Source organism: Aulonocara sp. 'chitande type north' Nkhata Bay, linkage group LG18 (genome assembly GCF_057382095.1).
Source record: "Aulonocara sp. 'chitande type north' Nkhata Bay isolate Kocher_YH1m ecotype deep benthic linkage group LG18, A_spYH_male_GT1.1, whole genome shotgun sequence".
Taxonomy (NCBI): Eukaryota; Metazoa; Chordata; class Actinopteri; order Cichliformes; family Cichlidae; genus Aulonocara; species Aulonocara sp. 'chitande type north' Nkhata Bay.
This window is the reverse complement of record NC_141361.1, coordinates 40,616,394-40,635,096: the sequence shown is the minus strand read 5'-3', so window position 1 is coordinate 40,635,096 and position 18,703 is coordinate 40,616,394. Positions and strand designations below refer to the sequence as shown.

Below are 18,703 nucleotides of genomic sequence, written 5' to 3'. Positions count from 1 at the left end.
TTAAAGGAACCAAGTCCAAAACCAGAATTAGCCTCTTAGCCTGTGTGAGCCTGTCCGAGGTTTGTGATTCAGCAGCAGCTGAACACGTATGAAACACTCTCCTGCTGCAGCTAACATTTCACATGCAGCCCGCCTCTCTTACTGACTGCAGCACTGCATTATTTGCATCCATAAATGTGTCTTTAAAGTGTCACAGGTGGCATCAGTGCTCTCAGAGGCTCACTTGGTACTTTTAATGCTGATTTTTGAACGTTTACAACAAAGAAAATCATCCATCACTCGATTAAAACAAGGAAAAATACAACACAGCACTTTATTGTAGTTCAGTGGAAAAAGTGAATATTCATGTTTTAAACCAGCACGTCATGTTGAACTGCAGCAAACAGTTATAGTGTTAAAATGAACCTGCATTAAGTACAAGCCCACACCTGTACAGCTGTTACAGTCATGTACCTTTAACCTACAAACATGAACAGCAGCTCAGTCACTGACACAGCGGCTGATTTTACTCACTTAACACGTCGATTGTTACTGCTGACCTTTGTATCAATCCATGAAATGATCATAAAGTCTTCCCGCCACATAAACCAAGCAGGCTGTCCCCACAGTAGCGTCTGGTGCTGAGGAGAGCCTCGGACAGGCTGCTGCCACTGTCACAGTCTGTTCCTGGTCAAGTACTGGCTGCAGGAGCAGAAGGTGTGGTAGAAAGAGGAGGACAGGCCGGCAATATCTGTGGAGATGTAGGGAAGGACCTCCGGAGACGCCTGGTTAAAGTAGCTGATCTGAAAGAAAGACAACATACTAATAACAGCCAGCTGTGATAAGAGCACATGTACGACTGCTGCTTTTCTCACCAGGGACTTGTTGTCTTTGGTCTCCAGTATGGTGAATCCAGCACACAGAACCTCTCCTCTGTTATAGCCTTCAGTGGGAGGGTGAGTGGGCAGGGACACGGAGCGCAGGGCGATGACATACGGGTCTCTGAAGGAAAACAGAAAGGGAACGCATCAGGAAACCCTGCAGGACACAGGTGGATGGATCTGGCTCTACTGACCCGCTGCCACATGGCTTCCTTTTGGAGGCCAACAGGATGAAGTCCTGGAGAATCCCTTTTGCCTGATTGGCTGCAGTGGGAGATCCCATCGCGCCATGACGCACCGATGGAGTCACCACACGATATATGAAGTCATCGTTGTCGACCAGCTGAATCAGCTCGCACTTCCTGTTTGAGGAAACACATACACACTGTTAAAAAGGGGACTGGCAGCACTGTTTAAAGACTAAGCTGCAGTTCACTCCACAGGTATCCACGCAGAGGCAAACAGCTGCTTCTGTGCTTCACCAGCTGAGGGGTGGAGCTCGTGCATAGGGACACTGAAGGGGAAAACTACATAACAAAGGGCTTGGTGATGACATCACCCAGATCTCCACCCATCTCTGCTGCTTATCCTTCTCAGGGTCGCAGGGGGTGGAGCCTATCCTAGCCGTCTTAGAGGCAGGGTACACACTGGACAGGTCGCCAGTCGGTCGCAGGGCTAAACACGAGAGTTTCCAGTTAACCCAACCCACTAACTGCATGTCTTGGACTGTGGAGGAAGCTGGAGGACAGGGGGGAACCCAGGGGGGACGCAGGGGGGACGCAGGGGGAACACAGGGGGAACCCAGGGGGACGCGGGGCGAACCCAGGGGGACGCAGGGGGAACCCAGGGGGATGCGGGGGGAACCCAGGGGGACGCGGGGGGAACCCAGGGGGACGCGGGGCGAACCCAGGGAGACGCGGGGGGAACCCAGGGGGACGCGGGGGAACCCAGGGGGACGCGGGGGAACCCAGGGAGACGCAGGGGGAACATGCAAACTCCCCGGCCTGATGCAATGATAGCATATTAGATGGAGTTGTAAATCTAAACTCCACATCACTGCATAAACAGCTCGTGCTCCACCTTACAATCCAACGTATTAAAAACCCTCCCTTGGGGCAGACTCCTGCCGCGACGTTCCACCGGAGAACCACGGCCTCTGAACCATCCATCCAGTCCTTATTAAGGGTCAGACTGTGATGAAGCCAACAGGACTGCATCATCTGCAAAAACAAGGAAGCTGCCCTCCTCACATCAGCTACACTTAGAGATCCTGTTCGTGAATATCACACACAGGATCGGTCACACACCCTCGAGTCCTCCTACTGAGGAGCAGCCACAGCTTTCACTCCATTTCTAAATGGACCGCTGCGATACACCCCACAGACGCCGTCCTGGTACCTGGTTGTCCGAGTCTACAGAGCACTTATAAACCTCTCTCCAGACGTCCTGTGAGGGTGAAGATCTGGTCCGGTGTCCCACAGCCAGGATGGAATGGGGGCCCAGATCTTCTCAACAGTGAGTTAACGCCTCCTTTTCAGCTCTGTGAAAAATAACTTTCCAGGGGAAGCTGAGCACTGCGATACCTCAGTGACCGATCCACAACATCCAGTTATTGTTTTAAAACTGGGATTTCCCACAGTGGTCTGCTCCACCAGCACAGGCCCACGGTGTTGACGGCATCGGAGACAAAGCTCCGCCTCCTCCACAGACGAGGGGAGTTTGGGTTCAAGAGCTGCTCACCACGTTCTTTCCACCACCTGCTGGTCATGAGATCAATGCAAAGCGTAAGGCTGCAAATCTAAGCAGCTAGGATGAGCTTCATCTGCAGGCTGGCTCGGCTGGGGGAGAGCCACCGTTCCCCTTTTATGTAAACGTGAGAATAAAGAGACAGACAGGCCCTCACAGCTAATGTCACTTTAACCTTAACATGTCAGCCTCAGTGCAAAGTGAGCAGCATGAACCTAAACCACACGTCGCTTATTTTTAACCCTGAACCTCAGAAAAGTCCATCATTGGAATCGGAGAACAATACCGAGGCAGCGAGTCGAAACAGGCCGCGCACAGAAACCGCTGAACTTGACTCGTAGCAACGGGCAAACAGACGAGTCCCAGAGTCTTACTTGTAATGCGAGTCCCAGCTCGGCCTGTTGCTCAGCTCGGCGAGTAAATCAAAGGCTCTGTGAGCAGGAACGTCCACCTCACATTCAATCTTGAAACTCAGCATGGACTTCTGCTCCAGGGTGTAAAGCTGAACCTGTGAACACAACATAAAGCGCCGATGGGCAGACTCACACAAACAAACAGCTCATTAGTGAGACGCACATACCTGGTCCTTCTCACAGCTCAGGCGCCAGCTGCTTCTGGCTGCCAGCATCTTCAGAGCTGAGACGTTGTTAAAGCTCAGATACACCTGGAAGCACAAACACAGGAACCACAAACTCATCTCCAGAGCTCAGCGTTAGCAGGCCGCCTCCCGCCATTCAAATACTACTTATTATATATGAATCAGCGCCGTCTAACAGTGTAAGTATTAAGGGTGCAAAATGAAGACAAACTGCTGCAGCACTATTTCTCATCTGCAGTGAAGGTGAAGCACAGCGGTGCGACACGTCGGCCTGTCAGAGGTTCAGTCGACTAAATCAGTCTGCAGGCACGGCGGGAGTCTGACTGTGGCTCAGGTTTGGAGCTAAGTGGGACGACATGAACACGCTGAGGTCTGCTCGGTCAGATCATACAAACTGCAGTGGAACAAATCACTGAACATCCTTTAAGAAAGAAACAGAAATCACGTCCCACAAGTCGTGACGACGCAGCACCGACACACAGCTGAGACGCTGATGTGGGTGAAGAGACTCAGCTGAGAAAACTATTAAAGGTTTACTGTGTCCAGCTCAAGCACAGGCTGTGACAGGATCATCATCAGCTGACGAGCAGCTGTGGAAATCACCTTATTGGTGCAAAAATACTGTTTTATGTCCCGTATGTCCGGTAGATTCAGCTGCAGAAATGAGAACTAATGATGTGTTTGTGACAAGCTGCTAGTAACAAGGTGCCAAGTTGTCTTATTTGTAATACAGTAATACACACATGTATATAAAGAAAGTTTCTCTCCCGTGAGTCCACGAGGACTAACGTGAGCAGTACAGGTGACGGCGTGGAGCTTCTCCTCACCTGGTTGGTGGGATCCCAGGGAACAGACAGAGGCACCTCCCCCTGCGTGCGGGAAATGATGTACTTCCTAAACACAGAGGAATGCTGCATCAGGATGATGGCACTGTGCACAAAGCTGCACAACAAACGCTGATGTAGCTGCAGAGACGGTGCATTAGGGGCTGTTTGGAGACATGTACCTGTCCAGCCTGATCTTTTTCCTGGCCGTTGCCTCCTGAAACCTCCTTTGTCCTTCCTGTAAATGAGACGGACACACAGGCAGAGGGCACCAGTGTGTAACACAGCGGGCAGATTCCCAGCACCAGTTTATGACCAGTACACCGATCTGTGGCACAAACTGAGTGGAGTGTTATTACTCGGTGTTTGTTCACGCTGATAACGACCCACGACTACAGCGAGGCCGCTCCATCAGACGGATTTATGACCGATAACATGATGTGAAGCTCTGATCGCTGCTCAGCCGTCACGGCTTAATGGTTAATCGAGTGTTTCTGCACCTTCTTTATGACACTCGTGTTTTATCCTACAGGACGATCTCCACAAGCTGCTTCACCACAGATGAAGCGTGAATGAAGCTGACACCAACATTATCCTGTCAATCTACTGCTCCACACTTTAACCCCACCAGCACACACTCCCCTGACCGAGCTTTCCTGCAGGTGTATAATGTGGAACAATCATAGTAATGCTGTATTTACATGATTTCAACATTTGAATGGAGTTCATAATAACAGCGTTCACAGTGACGGGGCATGTGGACGTGCTCAGGCCTGTGAGCCACGGACGCTGTGACGCTTCCACCAGAAACAAAGGAAGGAAAACGCACGCAGAGGCCATGTTTCCTGCTGCGCAGTCATCCATCCATCAGCACCACGGGCGGTGCAAAAGGCGGACCCAGCTACACTGATGTCACCCACCGCTGCCTCTGAGCTCACCTTGGGTGAAGATCAGCTGTTATCAGGAGTCTGGCTGTGAAACGTTCATAGCTGACACCTTGTTAGCCAATCAGAGTGCGGTTTCATACCACAAATTCTGAAGCAGATTTCATGTCTTTCAGTCAGTATTAGCCAATCACAGACAGCCGCGTCACATCCAGACACTTTATGGATGCAGCACGCTAACGAGCCGTTTGTGAGCGTTAGTTTAACTCACCAGGGGTTCAGGTCGTATCCGTGGTAATGTGCGTGGCTTCCCGCCATCATCGAGCACCTCAAAGGTCATGAAGGCGGAGTTTATGTGTCGGTTAGGCCCCTCCTCATGGTAGGCCTCCGCGCGCACGCCCACCTCCATGCTGCAGTAAGGACACGTGTCAGTATGCAACCAGTGGTTCTGTCTGCTGCACAGCTGCAGTGCTGCGTCTCTGCCAGCGTTCTGGGATACCTGTTTCTGAAGGCGTTGTTCACTATCGCCTTCAGCAGCAATCTGTCTCCAACCTGAGAAGGTCCTCTGAAGGTGAACATGTCGATGGCTCGAAGGGTGGGATGAGCCTGAGACAGACGGCTGCAAGCAGAGAGCACAGAGACAATAGGCCACGACCTCCCACGTGCTCGCCGTGTTCAGGTTACTCACACAGCTGGACAGATCCTTTAATCTGCCACGAGGGCTGAACTACACTGATCAGAATGTGGAGGTCAAAGGTCACAATGGTGCATCCTATTTTTAGGTAAAAATATGAAGGAAGGACGTGTTTGTGACTGTACCTGGCAGCGATTGTAGCTACGTTCACCATCCAGGCCATGATCTGCCCTCCAAATGTATTCACCTGGGATTCAAACACAGCAATGATCTGACAGGCAGAAGTCTCAGCGGTACCATCACACACTGATGAACAGTCACATGTAAAACAGCTGGGTGTGTGTAGGATCCATACACACAGGTCAAAGTTAGATGTTTAGACACAAGTTCAGCCATTCGTGTTGTTTCAGAAATCGCTCTGCCCGGGGCTGGGCGCTCAGGTATGTAGCAGCTCAGTCCCGGTGGCTACTTGGCGGGGCCTGGCGCCTGTTGCTCGGTCAGGCCTCTTCCGGGGCGTGGGGGGCCCTCGGGCTCGGTTCAGTCAGGGACAGCTGGCTGCCGGCAGAGCCGGCGGGCACGCCACTGCAGCCCCCTCTGGCTTCTGCTCCGTGGCTGCTGGGTGACCCCTCATCTGGGGCTCTCCTCAGCCCTTCCCATGAGGGTGGCACGGATGCCCCTCCGGTGGTCCTCCTTGGGCTCTCGCACTCTGGGGCCTCTGGATGTCTGGGGCCTGGATCTCCTCCATGCCTGCTTCATGCCCTGGGGGGCGGGGCTATGGCTCTCTGCATCCTCTAGCAGACCATTACATGTGGAAACCATTTGAATACAAGCGTGCTGATCCACACAGGTGTGCACTGTCCATAGACACAAACTACACCTTTCTTGGCTGCTACTTCCAAGCACATTGTGCGCTGTCGGTCCTGCTTGCTGCACAACAACATTCAGTATTTAGTATTTACTGCTGTTTACACGTAGCTAGATTAATGTGATGCTGTTGTGTTTAGTATGTTGCTCTGTTTTTTGCTTGTTTTCTCTTTTTTCTCTCAACAGCTGATCCAGGAGATTTTTTTCTCTTCTTTCTCTTTTTAAGTTTCCTTTCTCACTGTCCCTCTCCCCTTTCTTTTCTTTCCTGTCCCTCAGTCATGTCTGTCCCGTCTGTAACAATTGAAAATAAAATTAAATAAATAATAACAACAAAGGTCGATCAAATGGACCAATACGGCAAAGCTGTGATGATCCACTTGGTAAAGTAAATCCATTGGGTCTCCTTGTTGGTCTTCAGACAACAGATCTGGCTAAAGAACCAAATGGGACAGGCAAACGACCAAAACAAAATCGCTCTGACAGCAGCAGTCAGCGCCTCAGTCTACGCTCAGATGTAGTCAGTGTTTGGAGGCCACGAGCTGATGTTTTGAACCAAAAAAGGAGTAAAAGAAACAAAATGCTACTGCATCTCCACTTCAGCGTATTAAATAAAAGCCAAATGTTTTGTTCGTACGAAACGAGGCCACGCAGGTGTTTCTGGTGACAACAGCTTCAAACTCAGTCTCCTTCAAATATTCCACGTTGTAACAGCACGAGACAGAGCAGCGACAAACCGCCGCGTCCGCTGCAGTTCAGATGGGAAACACATGAAATGAACTGACCTGATGGTTTGCATGTGGAGGCAGAACCAGCTCCACACTCTCCACCCGAGTCCTCTCTGCTGCCACTGCACTGGGTCCCACTGAGCTGTCAACTGATACAGAAACAAGTCAAGTCGTCCCTCTATGTGAAGAAAGTACTAATTCAAGTTTGATGGTCATTTAGAGCCAGACGGTTGTCTTTGTTAGCGACCACAGCAGACGCCATGGAGCCACAGGCTAAAGTATCAGGTCAGTGCAAATGTTCTTCTCTCAGCTTCGCCGGCTTCTCCTCCTGCCTGAGCTTCCTTTGTCCTCCTCGCGAGTGCCCGGACCATCGCAGCCTTGCCTCCCTACGCTCGTCTTAACTCGAGTCGTTCCTCTCATATCCTCATTTCATGTCCACAGTGGTCACTCCCAGTGGAAACCCCGACATCTCAACTCCTCCAGCTCGGCCTCTTGTTTTTGTTAGTGCCACTGCCTCCAAACCATGGCAGCTCTCACTACCATGGTTTCAATCCTCTGTCACATATCAACCCTGAAACCTGTCTCTTTTCTTCCCCCGTCTGTTGCTCTGGATGGTTGAGCCCAGGTATCTAAACTCCTTCCTGTTACCTGCAGCCTCCCTGCTCTCCCTACAGGTCACATCATCTGCAAACCTCACCGTTCACAGAAGGGGCTGAGAGCAGATCCCTGCTGTGATGCCAGACACCTCCCCATGTCATGCACCAGCCTCACACGCTTCTCCAGCACTTCTGACATTCTCGTGTAAACCCACAGCTGCTCTATCCTGTGCTTTCTACACGCACAACGACGCAGTGAAGTGAAAAGACTTTGCTGTCTGCCGGGACGTGGCCGGGTGCGTCACTCACCCTGCTGCACCCACTCATTGGAAAGCAAATCCTTGATGATGTCATCGTGCACCATTCGGACCCTCCGCCTTTCAGCGGCCACGCTGTATTCAACCTGCTCCTTCTGCGTGACAGGAACAATGGGCTTCAAGGTCACCTGTGAGGTTCGGGGTCAGGAGGTACCCCACACACACACAGACACACACACACAGACACACACACACACAGACACACACAGACACACACACACACACACACACATATAGACACAGACACGCACACACACACACAGACACACACACACAGACACACACACACGCACGCACGCACACACACACGCGCACACACAGACACACACACACACCCGCACACACACGCGCACACACAGACACACACACACGCGCACACACACTACTGTCCTCTGACAGTAGACGCTTATTTTAAATGTATTAATGCACATGTGCTGTTTTCACTGATTATTGATTATCATTATTGGTTTGTAGTCTTTCACAATGTCTAGAAAGAGCCTGGTTCACTACACCAGCTACGACCAGAAGAAGAGAGCCAATGCTGCTGTTCTGATTGGTGCCTATGCTGTAAATATCCTTTCATTCGTCCATCACATCATCTGATTGCCCGTCTGTCTGTGCATTATGAGTTATGTTGTTTAACTCTGCCCTGTAGGTGATGTATCTGAAGAGAAGCCCAGAAGATGCCTACAGGACTCTGATAGCAGGAAACAGCACAGGCTACATGCCGTTTAGGTACAGGCTGCTGCTTTCTACGAAACAGCGCTTCATGCTGGGCTGTTGTCCTTACATTTACTGAGACACTGTCTGTTAAATCCAGCTTGGCTTAGCATAAAGACTGCAAGCAGGGGTAACAAGAAGAAACTCCACCTAGCTGGAGATTATTTGGCGACCATGAAGGTTCCAGGAGGTCAGGAAACCTCATCAAACCCACACTTTTAAGTTTGGGATGGGAACATGTTCCCGTGTTATTGTAGGGTTTTACTGCTGTTGTGATTTGGCACTATATAAATAAAACTGAATTCAGAAATTTGAATGAATTGTTAACAGTTTATGAGCTCTTAGTGAGCTTTAGCGGTGCCAGTGGGTTGATGTCATTCATGTAGACTGAGCTAACGTGTCCCCCCCCAGTCCTGAGCTCAGCTGAGCAGGTGCTGCTTAGTTTTTACTCTTAGTGATGGTTTGTGTTTATTTACAGTGCAAACAAGCCTGAGACTGAAGCCTAACTACACTACTGTTACTGTATTCTTTCTGTGTGTGTGTGTGTGTGTGTCTGTGTGCGTGTCTGTGTGTGTGTGTGTGTGTGTCTGTGTGTGTGCGTGTGTGTGTCTGTGTGTGTGTCTGTGTGTGTCTGTCTGTGTGTGTCTGTCTGTGTCTGTCTGTGTCTGTGTGTGTGTGTCTGTCTGTCTGTGTGTGTCTGTCTGTGTGTGTGTGTGTGTGTGTGTGTCTGTCTGTCTGTGTGTGTGTCTGTGTGTGTGTGTCTCTGTGTCTGTCTGTGTGTCTCTGTGTGTCTGTGTCTGTCTGTGTGTCTCTGTGTGTGTGTGTCTGTGTGTGTGTCTGTGTGTCTCTGTGTGTCTGTCTGTGTGTCTCTGTGTGTCTGTGTCTGTCTGTGTGTCTCTGTGTGTGTGTGTCTGTGTGTCTGTCTGTGTGTGTCTCTGTGTGTGTGTGTGTGCCACAGAGACGCAGCGGTTGGAGAGTGCTCTTTTAACCTCACCGTGCTAAACTGCTTACAAGGAATCAACAAGGTAGCAACAACGTCTAACACAGAAGATTTTAGTAACATTAAAATGACACTTAGTAACTTCATTTGTGTCACACCTCATTTTAACGCAAAAATCCCAGTTTGAGCCACATTTGAAATTGTTCTCTTATTCTGTAACAACAGTAATTGAATTCAGTTTTATTCATAGCACTAATTCTAAGCTACAGTTACTTCAAGGTACTTTAACTTATAAGGTAAAGAGCCTGCAGCACTGCACTAGAAGTACACACTTGGCAACAGTGGGAAGGAAAAACTCCCTTCCAACAGGACGAAACCTCCAACAGAACCAGGTTTAAGGAGGCAGCAGTTCACTGTGACAGGTGAGGGGTAAGAGCAGAGACAAAGGAGTTTAATAATTACTAATGATTAAATACTTCAGTGATGTACAAACACACAGGAATTGAAAACAAACGACTAAAGAAGAAATAGTCAGTGCATCAGCGTGTCTTTTAGACCCCATTCCTACAAAACTGCTCAAAGAAGTCCTGACATTAATTAATGCTTCGATCTTAAATATGATCAACCTATCTCTAATAATCGGTGTTACGTCCCCACTTAAAAGCTAGGCGATGAGGGTGGGGGACAGTAACAGTTAGATCCAGGTGGAATGAAAAGAACGCCAGGCAGAGGTATTTAATATAAAATAGATCTTTATTGTAGGCAAACACCTCAATAATCATATAAATGGCAACAACAAAAGGAGACAGCACCGCTGCTTTAATGAGAAATCAGGGAGATCAACCCAAAGTGGTAATGACCACTTCAACAAAGGAAGCAACAATAAGGCTTCAACAGAAAGAGACAGCAACACTGCTAGCAAACAATATCCAGGCAGGCCACACAAACTAGTGAAGGCTGCCGTCACTCATGGGCAATCACTGCTCAGTTAAGCACTACTCACAAAGAGCCACACGCAGCAGGCTGTTCCACACCTAAGCCAGTAACACACTCTGACCCGCACAGAGGAAATCCACCAGAAACCTCTCCCTCCTCCTCCACACTGCTCTTCTCCAGCTTATATCACCCCTGAGGGTAATTGGTTGTAACGAGAGCAGATGAGCAGCAGGTGTGACCTAAAGGAGAAGGCAGGGGCAGAGAGAGACAAGGGGAGGGGCCAGAACGAAGGAGGAGGAGAGGGAGAAGACAACACCACGCCCACACACTCCCACAGCCTCCCAGGATGTAACAATCGGCTATGTACCACAGGCCTTCAAGCTGGCTGTAGTTAAACCTTTACTCAAAAAGCATCTCTAGACCCAGCAGTCTTAGCTAATTATAGGCCAATCTCCAACCTTCCTTTATATCAAACATCCTTGAAAGAGTAGTTGTCAAACAGCTAACAGATCATCTGCAGAGGTTTATTTGAAGAGTTTCAGTCAGGTTTCAGAGCTCATCACAGCACAGAAACAGCTTTAGTGAAGGTTACAAATGATCTTCTTATGGCCTCTGACAGTGGACTCATCTCTGTGCTTGTCCTGCTAGACCTCAGTGCAGCGTTCGATACTGTCGACCATAATATCCTATTAGAGCGATTAGAACATGCTGTAGGTATTACAGGTACTGCACTGCAGTGGTTTGTATCATATCTATCTAATAGACTCCAGTTTGTGCATGTAAATGGAGAGTCCTCTTCACACACTGAGGTTAGTTATGGAGTTCCACAGGGTTCAGTGCTAGGACCAATTCTGTTTACATTATACATGCTTCCCTTAGGCAGCATCATTAGAAGACATAGCATACATTTACACTGCTATGCAGATGACACCCAGCTCTATCTGTCCATGAAGCCAGATAACACACACCAATGAGTTAAACTGCAGGAATGTCTTAAAGACATAAAGACCTGGATGGCCGCTAACTTTCTGCTTCTTAATTCAGATCAAACTGAGGTTATTGTACTCGGCCCTGAAAAGCTTAGAAATATGGTATCTAAGCAGATTCTTACTCTGGATGGCATTACCTTGGCCTCCAGTAACGCTGTGAGGAACCTTGGAGTCATTTTTGACCAGGACATGTCCTTCAACGCACATATTAAACAAATATGTAAGACTGCTTTCTTCCATTTGTGCAACATCTCTAAAGTTAGAAATATCCTGTCTGAGAGTGACGCTGAAAAACTAGTTCATGCATTTATTACTTCCAGGCTGGACGACTGTAATTCATTATTATCAGGAAGTCCTAAAAACTCCCTGAAAAGCCTTCAGCAGTCAGTCAGATTGCCGCCCCTCCCTGAGCCTGGTTCTGGTGAACATGTGTTTCTGTTAAAAACGAGTGTTTCCTCCCCACTGTCACCAGTGTGCCTGCTCGTGGTCTGATTGTGTTTCCTCTGTAGGGTCTTTACGTACAATATTAACTGCCTGAGGTGACCGTTGTTGTGATTTGGTGCTAAGAAAAACTGAACTGAATCTGTGAAACCACTGCAGATCACTATAACACTAAACATTTCAGCCCTTTGGGGGGAGTTGTGCTTTTGTTGTGAAAATCTGTTCCTGCTCTTTTCCTCTGCAGGCATTACAACATGGTTTCCTGGATTTTGAAAGGTTCAGTGCAGAAGAATATGAACATTATGAGGTAACAGACTGCAGAGACTGTGCTACAGGTCGATATCAATGCAAACAGGACCAGGATACAGGAAGAAATAACTAACGTACGCTTGTTATTCATCCAGTTTATTTGCAGTGCTGTTAGTAACACAGTCAGGGCCAACCAAGAGCTCGTACGATGTCCAGGCCTGCCTTGGTGCACGCTGTACTTCCTCAGTTTCTCAGTTAGATTGATCCATAGCTCACCCGTCCAAGTGATAGACAGTCAGTGAAGTAAAGGTCAACAAAACTGATTTCCAATGAAAGGTAAAAGCCCGTACGTGTTCATTACTGCAGTGGTGGTATAATTAAGGTGTTCTGGATCCATGTTTTAACTGATATGTGGCTAACCTCTATCACAGTCTTTCCTTTCTTTTTGTGCTTTTAGCGAGTTGAAAATGGAGATATGAACTGGATCGTTCCGGGCAAAGTTCTGGCGTTCAGTAGCCCTCATTCTCGTGGTGAGTCAGAATCTCTAAGCTAAAAGCTAAAAGCATGCCTCCAAACCAACACCAGTGCTCACGTTGCTGGGCTGACAGAAGGCCTGTGCAGCCCCTCAGTGCCTGCACGTCCTGAAGCAGCTGAGAAGAGCTAACCTTACCCTGCTGTCTTCTGACGGCGTGCATTGTTTCCTGCTTAGTGCTGTCGTGTTGTTACGGCTGGATTAGACGAGCCTGAACCCTGCAGTGGCTCGGGGTTTCCCATGATGCACTCATGCTTCTCCATCCCTCAGCTCTTTTTACTTTCTGTGTATTTACACCACTTTGCACGTAGTTATTATTCCCCTCTGGCTCTCGTCCATCTCTTGTCCTGTTGTCCTCCCCCCACCCCGACCACATGAGCCAGATTGCGCCCCCTCCCTCAGCCTGGTTCTTGTTAAAAGGGAGTTTTTCTTTCCCGCTGTCAGCAGGTGCTTGGGGCCGTCCGATCGTTGGGTTTTCTCTGTATTTAACGTCTTTACCTTACAACATAAATCAGCTGACACTACGTCATTGAATCTTATTTTACGTTCGCATTAAAAACAGACGCTCGCTGATTGAAACGTATGACGTAACTCAGCTGTTGTTGACTCTGTCTCCAGGTTATCCCCTCCACACACCCGAGGCATACTTCTCATACTTTTGCCAAAATGACATAACGACCGTGGTTCGTCTGAACAGGACGTTGTATGATGGCAGGCGGTTTGAGGATGCAGGATTTGAGCACCACGACCTCTTCTTCCTTGATGGGACCACGCCCTCTGACCTCATCGTCAGACGCTTTCTGCATGTGTGTGAAAGTACAGACGGGGCAGTGGCGGTGCACTGTAAAGGTAGGACTGCAAGTCTTTATGTTTAATTGATGTCATTTATTTCTTTTATCTTAACTTTGTCTCTTTAAACACTCCATCCATTTACAGCTGGATTAGGCCGCACGGGCACTCTGATTGGCTGCTACCTGATGAAGCACTTCCGGTTTACTGCAGCCGAGGCGATTGCTTGGATCAGAGTCTGCAGACCTGGATCTATCATCGGTCCACAGCAAAACTTCTTAGAAGAGTGAGTTTGTGCCTCAGCTGTGACCGCTCAAACCAAACGGCCCACTTTCCGTGACTCCAAAGGTCTCGGTCGGAGACAATCATTAAGCTGTAGTCCGTTCATGAAAGTACAGGAGTAATGCTGTGCACACAGACACGTCTGCAACACTTCATTAGGATAATGTCACAAAACACAAGCAGACGGCAGCTTCACCTCCAAGGTGCACGGAGAAGACAAAGATCTGACGAGGTGAAGACTCCAGTCACAGAGTATCAGGGAACCATAACGTGTTAGTGGCCTTCATCAGGGTCATTGCGTTTGTGAAGGTGTGATTGGTCCACTTGGATCTTTTTCTGTTTCCAGTCTTTTTTATTTAAACACAAGCTGTTTGACATTTTGCAATGACCCAAAAGGCGTTGGCCACTGAGTACAGCTGTTCTCTAATACTTCGAGTGTCGCTGGAGTCTTCACACAAAGCACAAGTAGATCAGGAAGGGTTTGAGGGGTCACCTTGGCCTTCAACGTCGGCAGATCTCAGTCTCATCGAGCATCTGTGAGATGTGCTGGACAAACAAGGCCCGTCTGTCCTTAGGCTGTGGCATCTATTGCTGTTAGCACACAGGATGTTTCTCCATGCTGAGGTCATGGTTGGAGCATGCTGGAAATGTTAGAAGAGAAGCAAAAGGTGGAGGTCAGGGTGGGGCATTCCCCAGGGTGCCCATGTGCAGCTGGTGGTGACTGCAGCAGTGGGAAACTGGTGGATGATGAATCGAATCGAATTTAAAAAAAGCCTGAAACTGTGATACTGCTGCAGACTGCAGTCACAGTGTGCAGCTGGTTTCTCTCCTCAGCTCTGGACGCACACTTCCTCCTTACGCCACAGTAGCGCTCTGTTGCTAATGGCTACTAGCTTTGTGTGTCTACTTACACGCTAAACCAGGATGTTGAATGTTGTACCTGCTAAACGTGATATCACAGTCAGTTTGTGGCGTGTGTTTGATGTTTGTGTGCAGGAAGCAGCACAGTTTGTGGGTTCAGGGTGACGTGCATCGGTCTAAACAGAAGCTGGTCCAACAGAGACTGAGTCGGCAGCAGCAGCAGCAGCAGCTGCAGCAGCAGCAGCTGCAGCAGCAGCAGCAGCAGCAGCTGCACCGCTCTGACTCTGTGCAGGGAGGCAAACAGGAGGCAGTGTCCTCGCTGCTTTCCAGCATGGATGACCTGTCAATCAACACCGTGCTCTGCAAGTCATATAGCTTGGATGAGGTCAGCGGTGTGACTTCATAGCACCTTTTCTTAATGGTTACTGCAGAATTCAAACAGGCTACTGAGTTCCGATCACAATGTTGTGTTTTCATGCTGCTAATTGTGTCTGTGCAGAATAACTGCAAAGAAGTCAGTCTGACACAGGGAGACGAACTGAGAGCACTGAAGGGAAAACGCCCACCGAGATCAGCGTCATCCTGCTCAAGGTACCAACATCTGTAATGTAATTAATGATAGATGGTTATTGTGGTCAGTGCAAGAGACACGTAGAGAATTAGCTCAAACGCTGGAAACAAAGTTTCTATTAACAAGGAGAGATAATAGACACCAATATGTTTTTGTGGATGTCAGAAAGTACGTAAGTGACTGTTGTCGAATGCTACAAAGAACGCACGCTTTGTTTGCACGCTGTCTAACAGGCAGACCGGACTGCATGAAATCCTGCTGTGTTCTCATCTGTGCAGCGTGAATGTTGTGTGTAACCTGCTCGAGCTCATGTGTCCTTCTTTGTTCTTCGGTTAAACTGAAACCTAAATGCAACAGGAGAAGTTGTTGTCTTTTGGCGACTTTAGTTATGAGTGAGATTAAGGTTCTGGAGGTTGTCAGAGTATTCCTTCTACTGCCTGACGGTGTCCTCAGCTGGAGCCAGCAGGCCTCCATCTTTACTGTACACCGTGTTGGTGGAGCACCACTTCCCCTCCTGACGCTTTGCCAGAATCGCTCCTCCTACGCCCAAGTTTTTGCTGCAGCCGCGGCCTGAGCTGCGTTTCGATTGGCCTGCCCGCTGCCTCTGCTCTCCATCCTTGGCTGCAGCCAGACACACAATCAGTAGATAATACCTCTGCTCACTACAGTTTTTGTTTGGGTCCCTGAATCCACGGCACAAATATAGCAGATATATAAGAAGCTGCCATAGTTCAAGAAACATCTTATAAAAAGTAAATAGTTACAAATCGGGGATATGAGAGCTGCGGCAAAAAGAAACCAAAGGACGACCACGAACCAAACTCACGACGTGCCTCCGGCTTCTCCTGTAAACTAACATCACCAAACTGCTAACCTGACACAACCAAGAGCTGGGCTTCCACGGAGGTTAAATCAGGTACCACCCACACGTCGAAGCGTGTTTGTATCTCGTCTCTTGTACAGAGTGTGAGTGCAGATGTTGATTCCTGCAGTGAGCGTAGAAATCAGAAGGATTTTTGGAGAAGTTGTTCGTTGTGCTTGTTTCTGTGAAGGATCAAGTTTTATTTGCTCTTGGATCACACACACACACAAATATGAGGTGTTCTTGTTTTCTGTGTCAGGTTAAACCTGTCCAAGACTTCACACCGCTCCATCCTCCCTCCCCCGAAGCCCTCCAAAGTCCACCTCACCCCTTCTTCTACTAAGACGCTGAGACGAAGTTCCTCTACCACCACTGCTCCGCAGATCAGGAGGTTGGTGTCTGTGCTTTTGTCCTTACTAGAAGCACATTATAATAAAACCAATGTAAAATGTGATGTGCTGATGTCTCCACAGTCCCTTCAGCCTCACGTTGTTCAGCACCAGGCCAGCACTGATTCACTGACTTCACACTTGGGACGTTCTGGTCATGAATCAGCCCAGCTGATGATGGACTCGCTGGAGACTGCATCAGCTCTCTTGCACGTTTAACCCTAGAACACTATCGCTATAAATAGTAACACAATCGCTAATGCCGGGTGATTTTTACCCGATATAATATAACCAATAAAAAGTAATCAAATATATCAAAATATGACAACACATGACAAATTAGAGTGGTCTTCTTTTACTTTCAACTGTGCCATGTCTAACAAAATGAAAGAAAAACCCTCCTAAAACAAAAGAATGACTCTGGAAAGCTGGTCTTTGGTCCACCCATTCCTGGGACATTTGAGACTTCCCTGGTGAAGGCACAGGCTCCTCGACACGCAAACAGCTGCAGGAGAGAGAAATCATGTAAATGTATTTGCTCGGGTGTAAATCACCCAGCGATAGCGTTCTCGGGTTAATAGGCTGTAAATGCTTTTTTAGCCCCAATAACTACTTTTCGTTTCGACAGAGCCAACAGTTTGTCACCACTTTAACTGGTCACGTGGCCCATTCTGTGATAACAGGGCCGACACCATAAATCATCACGTCTCTTGGGTATAGCAGGCAGGTAACTGTGAAAAACTGCGGCTGCATATTGCAGATATAACATCTGCTGGATGCTGAATGCCCCGCTGTCACAATCATTTTGCTGGAAGCAAAGGACACGTGCAGGTGCAAACACCAAACAACGCTTACAGGGGAGGTCGTGGCCCGAGGACTGAGTCAGACCATCGCCAAGAGCAGTCTGGGTGCTTCTGATAAACGGCTGCTGCCATTTGTCCATCCGAAGTTCAGAACCACAGGATGTAGACGGCCTGAAGCAACGTCTTGGTTGCGGAAACACAGACCTTTAGAAGTCGTACCAAAATCCACGCCTTAAACTTTGGCAGATCACATGATGGACCTAGCTTATTTGGCACGTTGTTGTAATGTTGTCTCCTCGTTTTCAGTACTTTAGTAACCAGGTTGGGTCAGAGAACCATAGCAAACCACATCTTTTGTAAGAGATTGGTGCACATTGTTCAAGAATTAACAACTGGACGCAAAATTGTCTTGCAAGACCAAGAGTGACACACTGCTTCTGCTACAGATGTTATTTATATTCTCCCAGATTTCATCGATAAAGTATGACAAACTTATATTTGTTGGTCTGTTAATGTTCTAATGATGCAGAGCGAGGGACACAAAGCCACGACGTGCTTATAATGCACTGTGAAAGCCTCTGAGCACACATGCTGGCAATGAAAGAGGAAATCAGTAAAATGAAGACAGAGATTCTGATGTTTCACGTCAGACTGAACACGGCACGCACACTTTATTTCACAGGTCATTCACATTCATGCACTGGATTTGTCAACAGGACTTTATCATACATAAAGCAAACTCACTATGTTCAGCTTTGCACTATTTCTTTCTTGCAGTAAAATTCTTAACATGCAAATGATGTTCAGCTTTGAGCGTGTTGTTGCTGTCATGCTTTCCTGTATCTGACTGTGTGACAGCAGCTCAGATGTGCTGTCTGATTGGTAGTTTACTCCAAAGGAGGGAAACCAGCTAATGCTAGTGTGAAGTGCTAAAATCAACAATAAAGTCCAAGTAATGACGAGATAATGACTCATGCTTCTCTTTGTTATCATCACACTGTCATTGTGTCATAACCTTCACTGAAAGTCACCTGACACTGCTGTGGGACGCTGTGGGACGCTGTGGGATGCTGTGGGATGCTGTGGGACGCTGTGGGACGCTGTGGGATGCTGTGGGACGCTGTGGGATGCTGTGGGACGCTGTGGGACGCTGTGGGATGCTGTGGGACGCCGTGGGATGCTGTGGGACGCTGTGGGACGCTGTGGGATGCTGTGGGATGCTGTGGGACGCCGTGGGACGCTGTGGGATGCTGTGGGATACTGTGGGATGCTGTGGGACGCTGTGTGATGC

The 18,703-nt window shown here is 48.5% G+C and overlaps 2 protein-coding genes across 3 annotated transcripts; one reads left to right on the top strand and one right to left on the bottom strand.

Moving 5' to 3' along the window:
* Window positions 1-218: 218 nt before the first annotated feature.
* On the bottom strand, window positions 219-8,180 carry LOC147309253 (acyl-coenzyme A thioesterase 11-like). 2 transcript variants are annotated; one of them, XM_086271964.1, is made up of 12 exons: window positions 8,041-8,180; window positions 7,193-7,284; window positions 5,732-5,793; window positions 5,412-5,531; window positions 5,184-5,322; window positions 4,211-4,266; window positions 4,032-4,098; window positions 3,187-3,270; window positions 2,981-3,114; window positions 1,055-1,222; window positions 855-981; window positions 219-782 (listed from the first exon to the last, which is right to left on the bottom strand). In XM_086271964.1, the coding sequence occupies exons 1-12, from the start codon at window positions 8,093-8,095 to the stop codon at window positions 654-656; spliced, it is 1,233 nt and encodes a 410-aa protein (XP_086128090.1). In that variant the 5' UTR covers window positions 8,096-8,180; the 3' UTR covers window positions 219-653. The 2 variants fall into 2 exon arrangements, with proteins under 2 accessions (XP_086128090.1, XP_086128091.1); XM_086271965.1 differs by lacking the exon at window positions 7,193-7,284.
* Window positions 8,181-8,464: 284 nt separating this feature from the next.
* LOC147309252 (dual specificity protein phosphatase CDC14AB-like) lies at window positions 8,465-18,379 on the top strand. Its single transcript, XM_086271963.1, has 11 exons — window positions 8,465-8,615; window positions 8,704-8,783; window positions 9,727-9,793; window positions 12,319-12,381; window positions 12,781-12,853; window positions 13,474-13,704; window positions 13,792-13,930; window positions 14,923-15,172; window positions 15,287-15,378; window positions 16,480-16,611; window positions 16,694-18,379. The coding sequence occupies exons 1-11, from the start codon at window positions 8,532-8,534 to the stop codon at window positions 16,740-16,742; spliced, it is 1,260 nt and encodes a 419-aa protein (XP_086128089.1). The 5' UTR covers window positions 8,465-8,531; the 3' UTR covers window positions 16,743-18,379.
* The last annotated feature ends 324 nt before the right edge of the window (window positions 18,380-18,703 follow it).

Bases quoted from the DNA above. Each gene is read 5' to 3' on its own strand.
- LOC147309253 (XM_086271964.1), bottom strand. From the start codon at position 8,095: ATGGTGCACGATGACATCATCAAGGATTTGCTTTCCAATGAGTGGGTG. The intron at 5,323-5,411 runs GTATCCCAGAAC...TCCTTACTGCAG, and splicing joins AACAACGCCTTCAGAAACAG to CATGGAGGTGGGCGTGCGCG. The intron at 783-854 runs GTGAGAAAAGCA...TCTTTCTTTCAG, and splicing joins CCAAAGACAACAAGTCCCTG to ATCAGCTACTTTAACCAGGC.
- LOC147309252 (XM_086271963.1), top strand. From the start codon at position 8,532: ATGTCTAGAAAGAGCCTGGTTCACTACACCAGCTACGACCAGAAGAAG. The intron at 8,784-9,726 runs GTACAGGCTGCT...TGTGTGCCACAG, and splicing joins ACAGGCTACATGCCGTTTAG to AGACGCAGCGGTTGGAGAGT. The intron at 12,854-13,473 runs GTGAGTCAGAAT...CTCTGTCTCCAG, and splicing joins CAGTAGCCCTCATTCTCGTG to GTTATCCCCTCCACACACCC.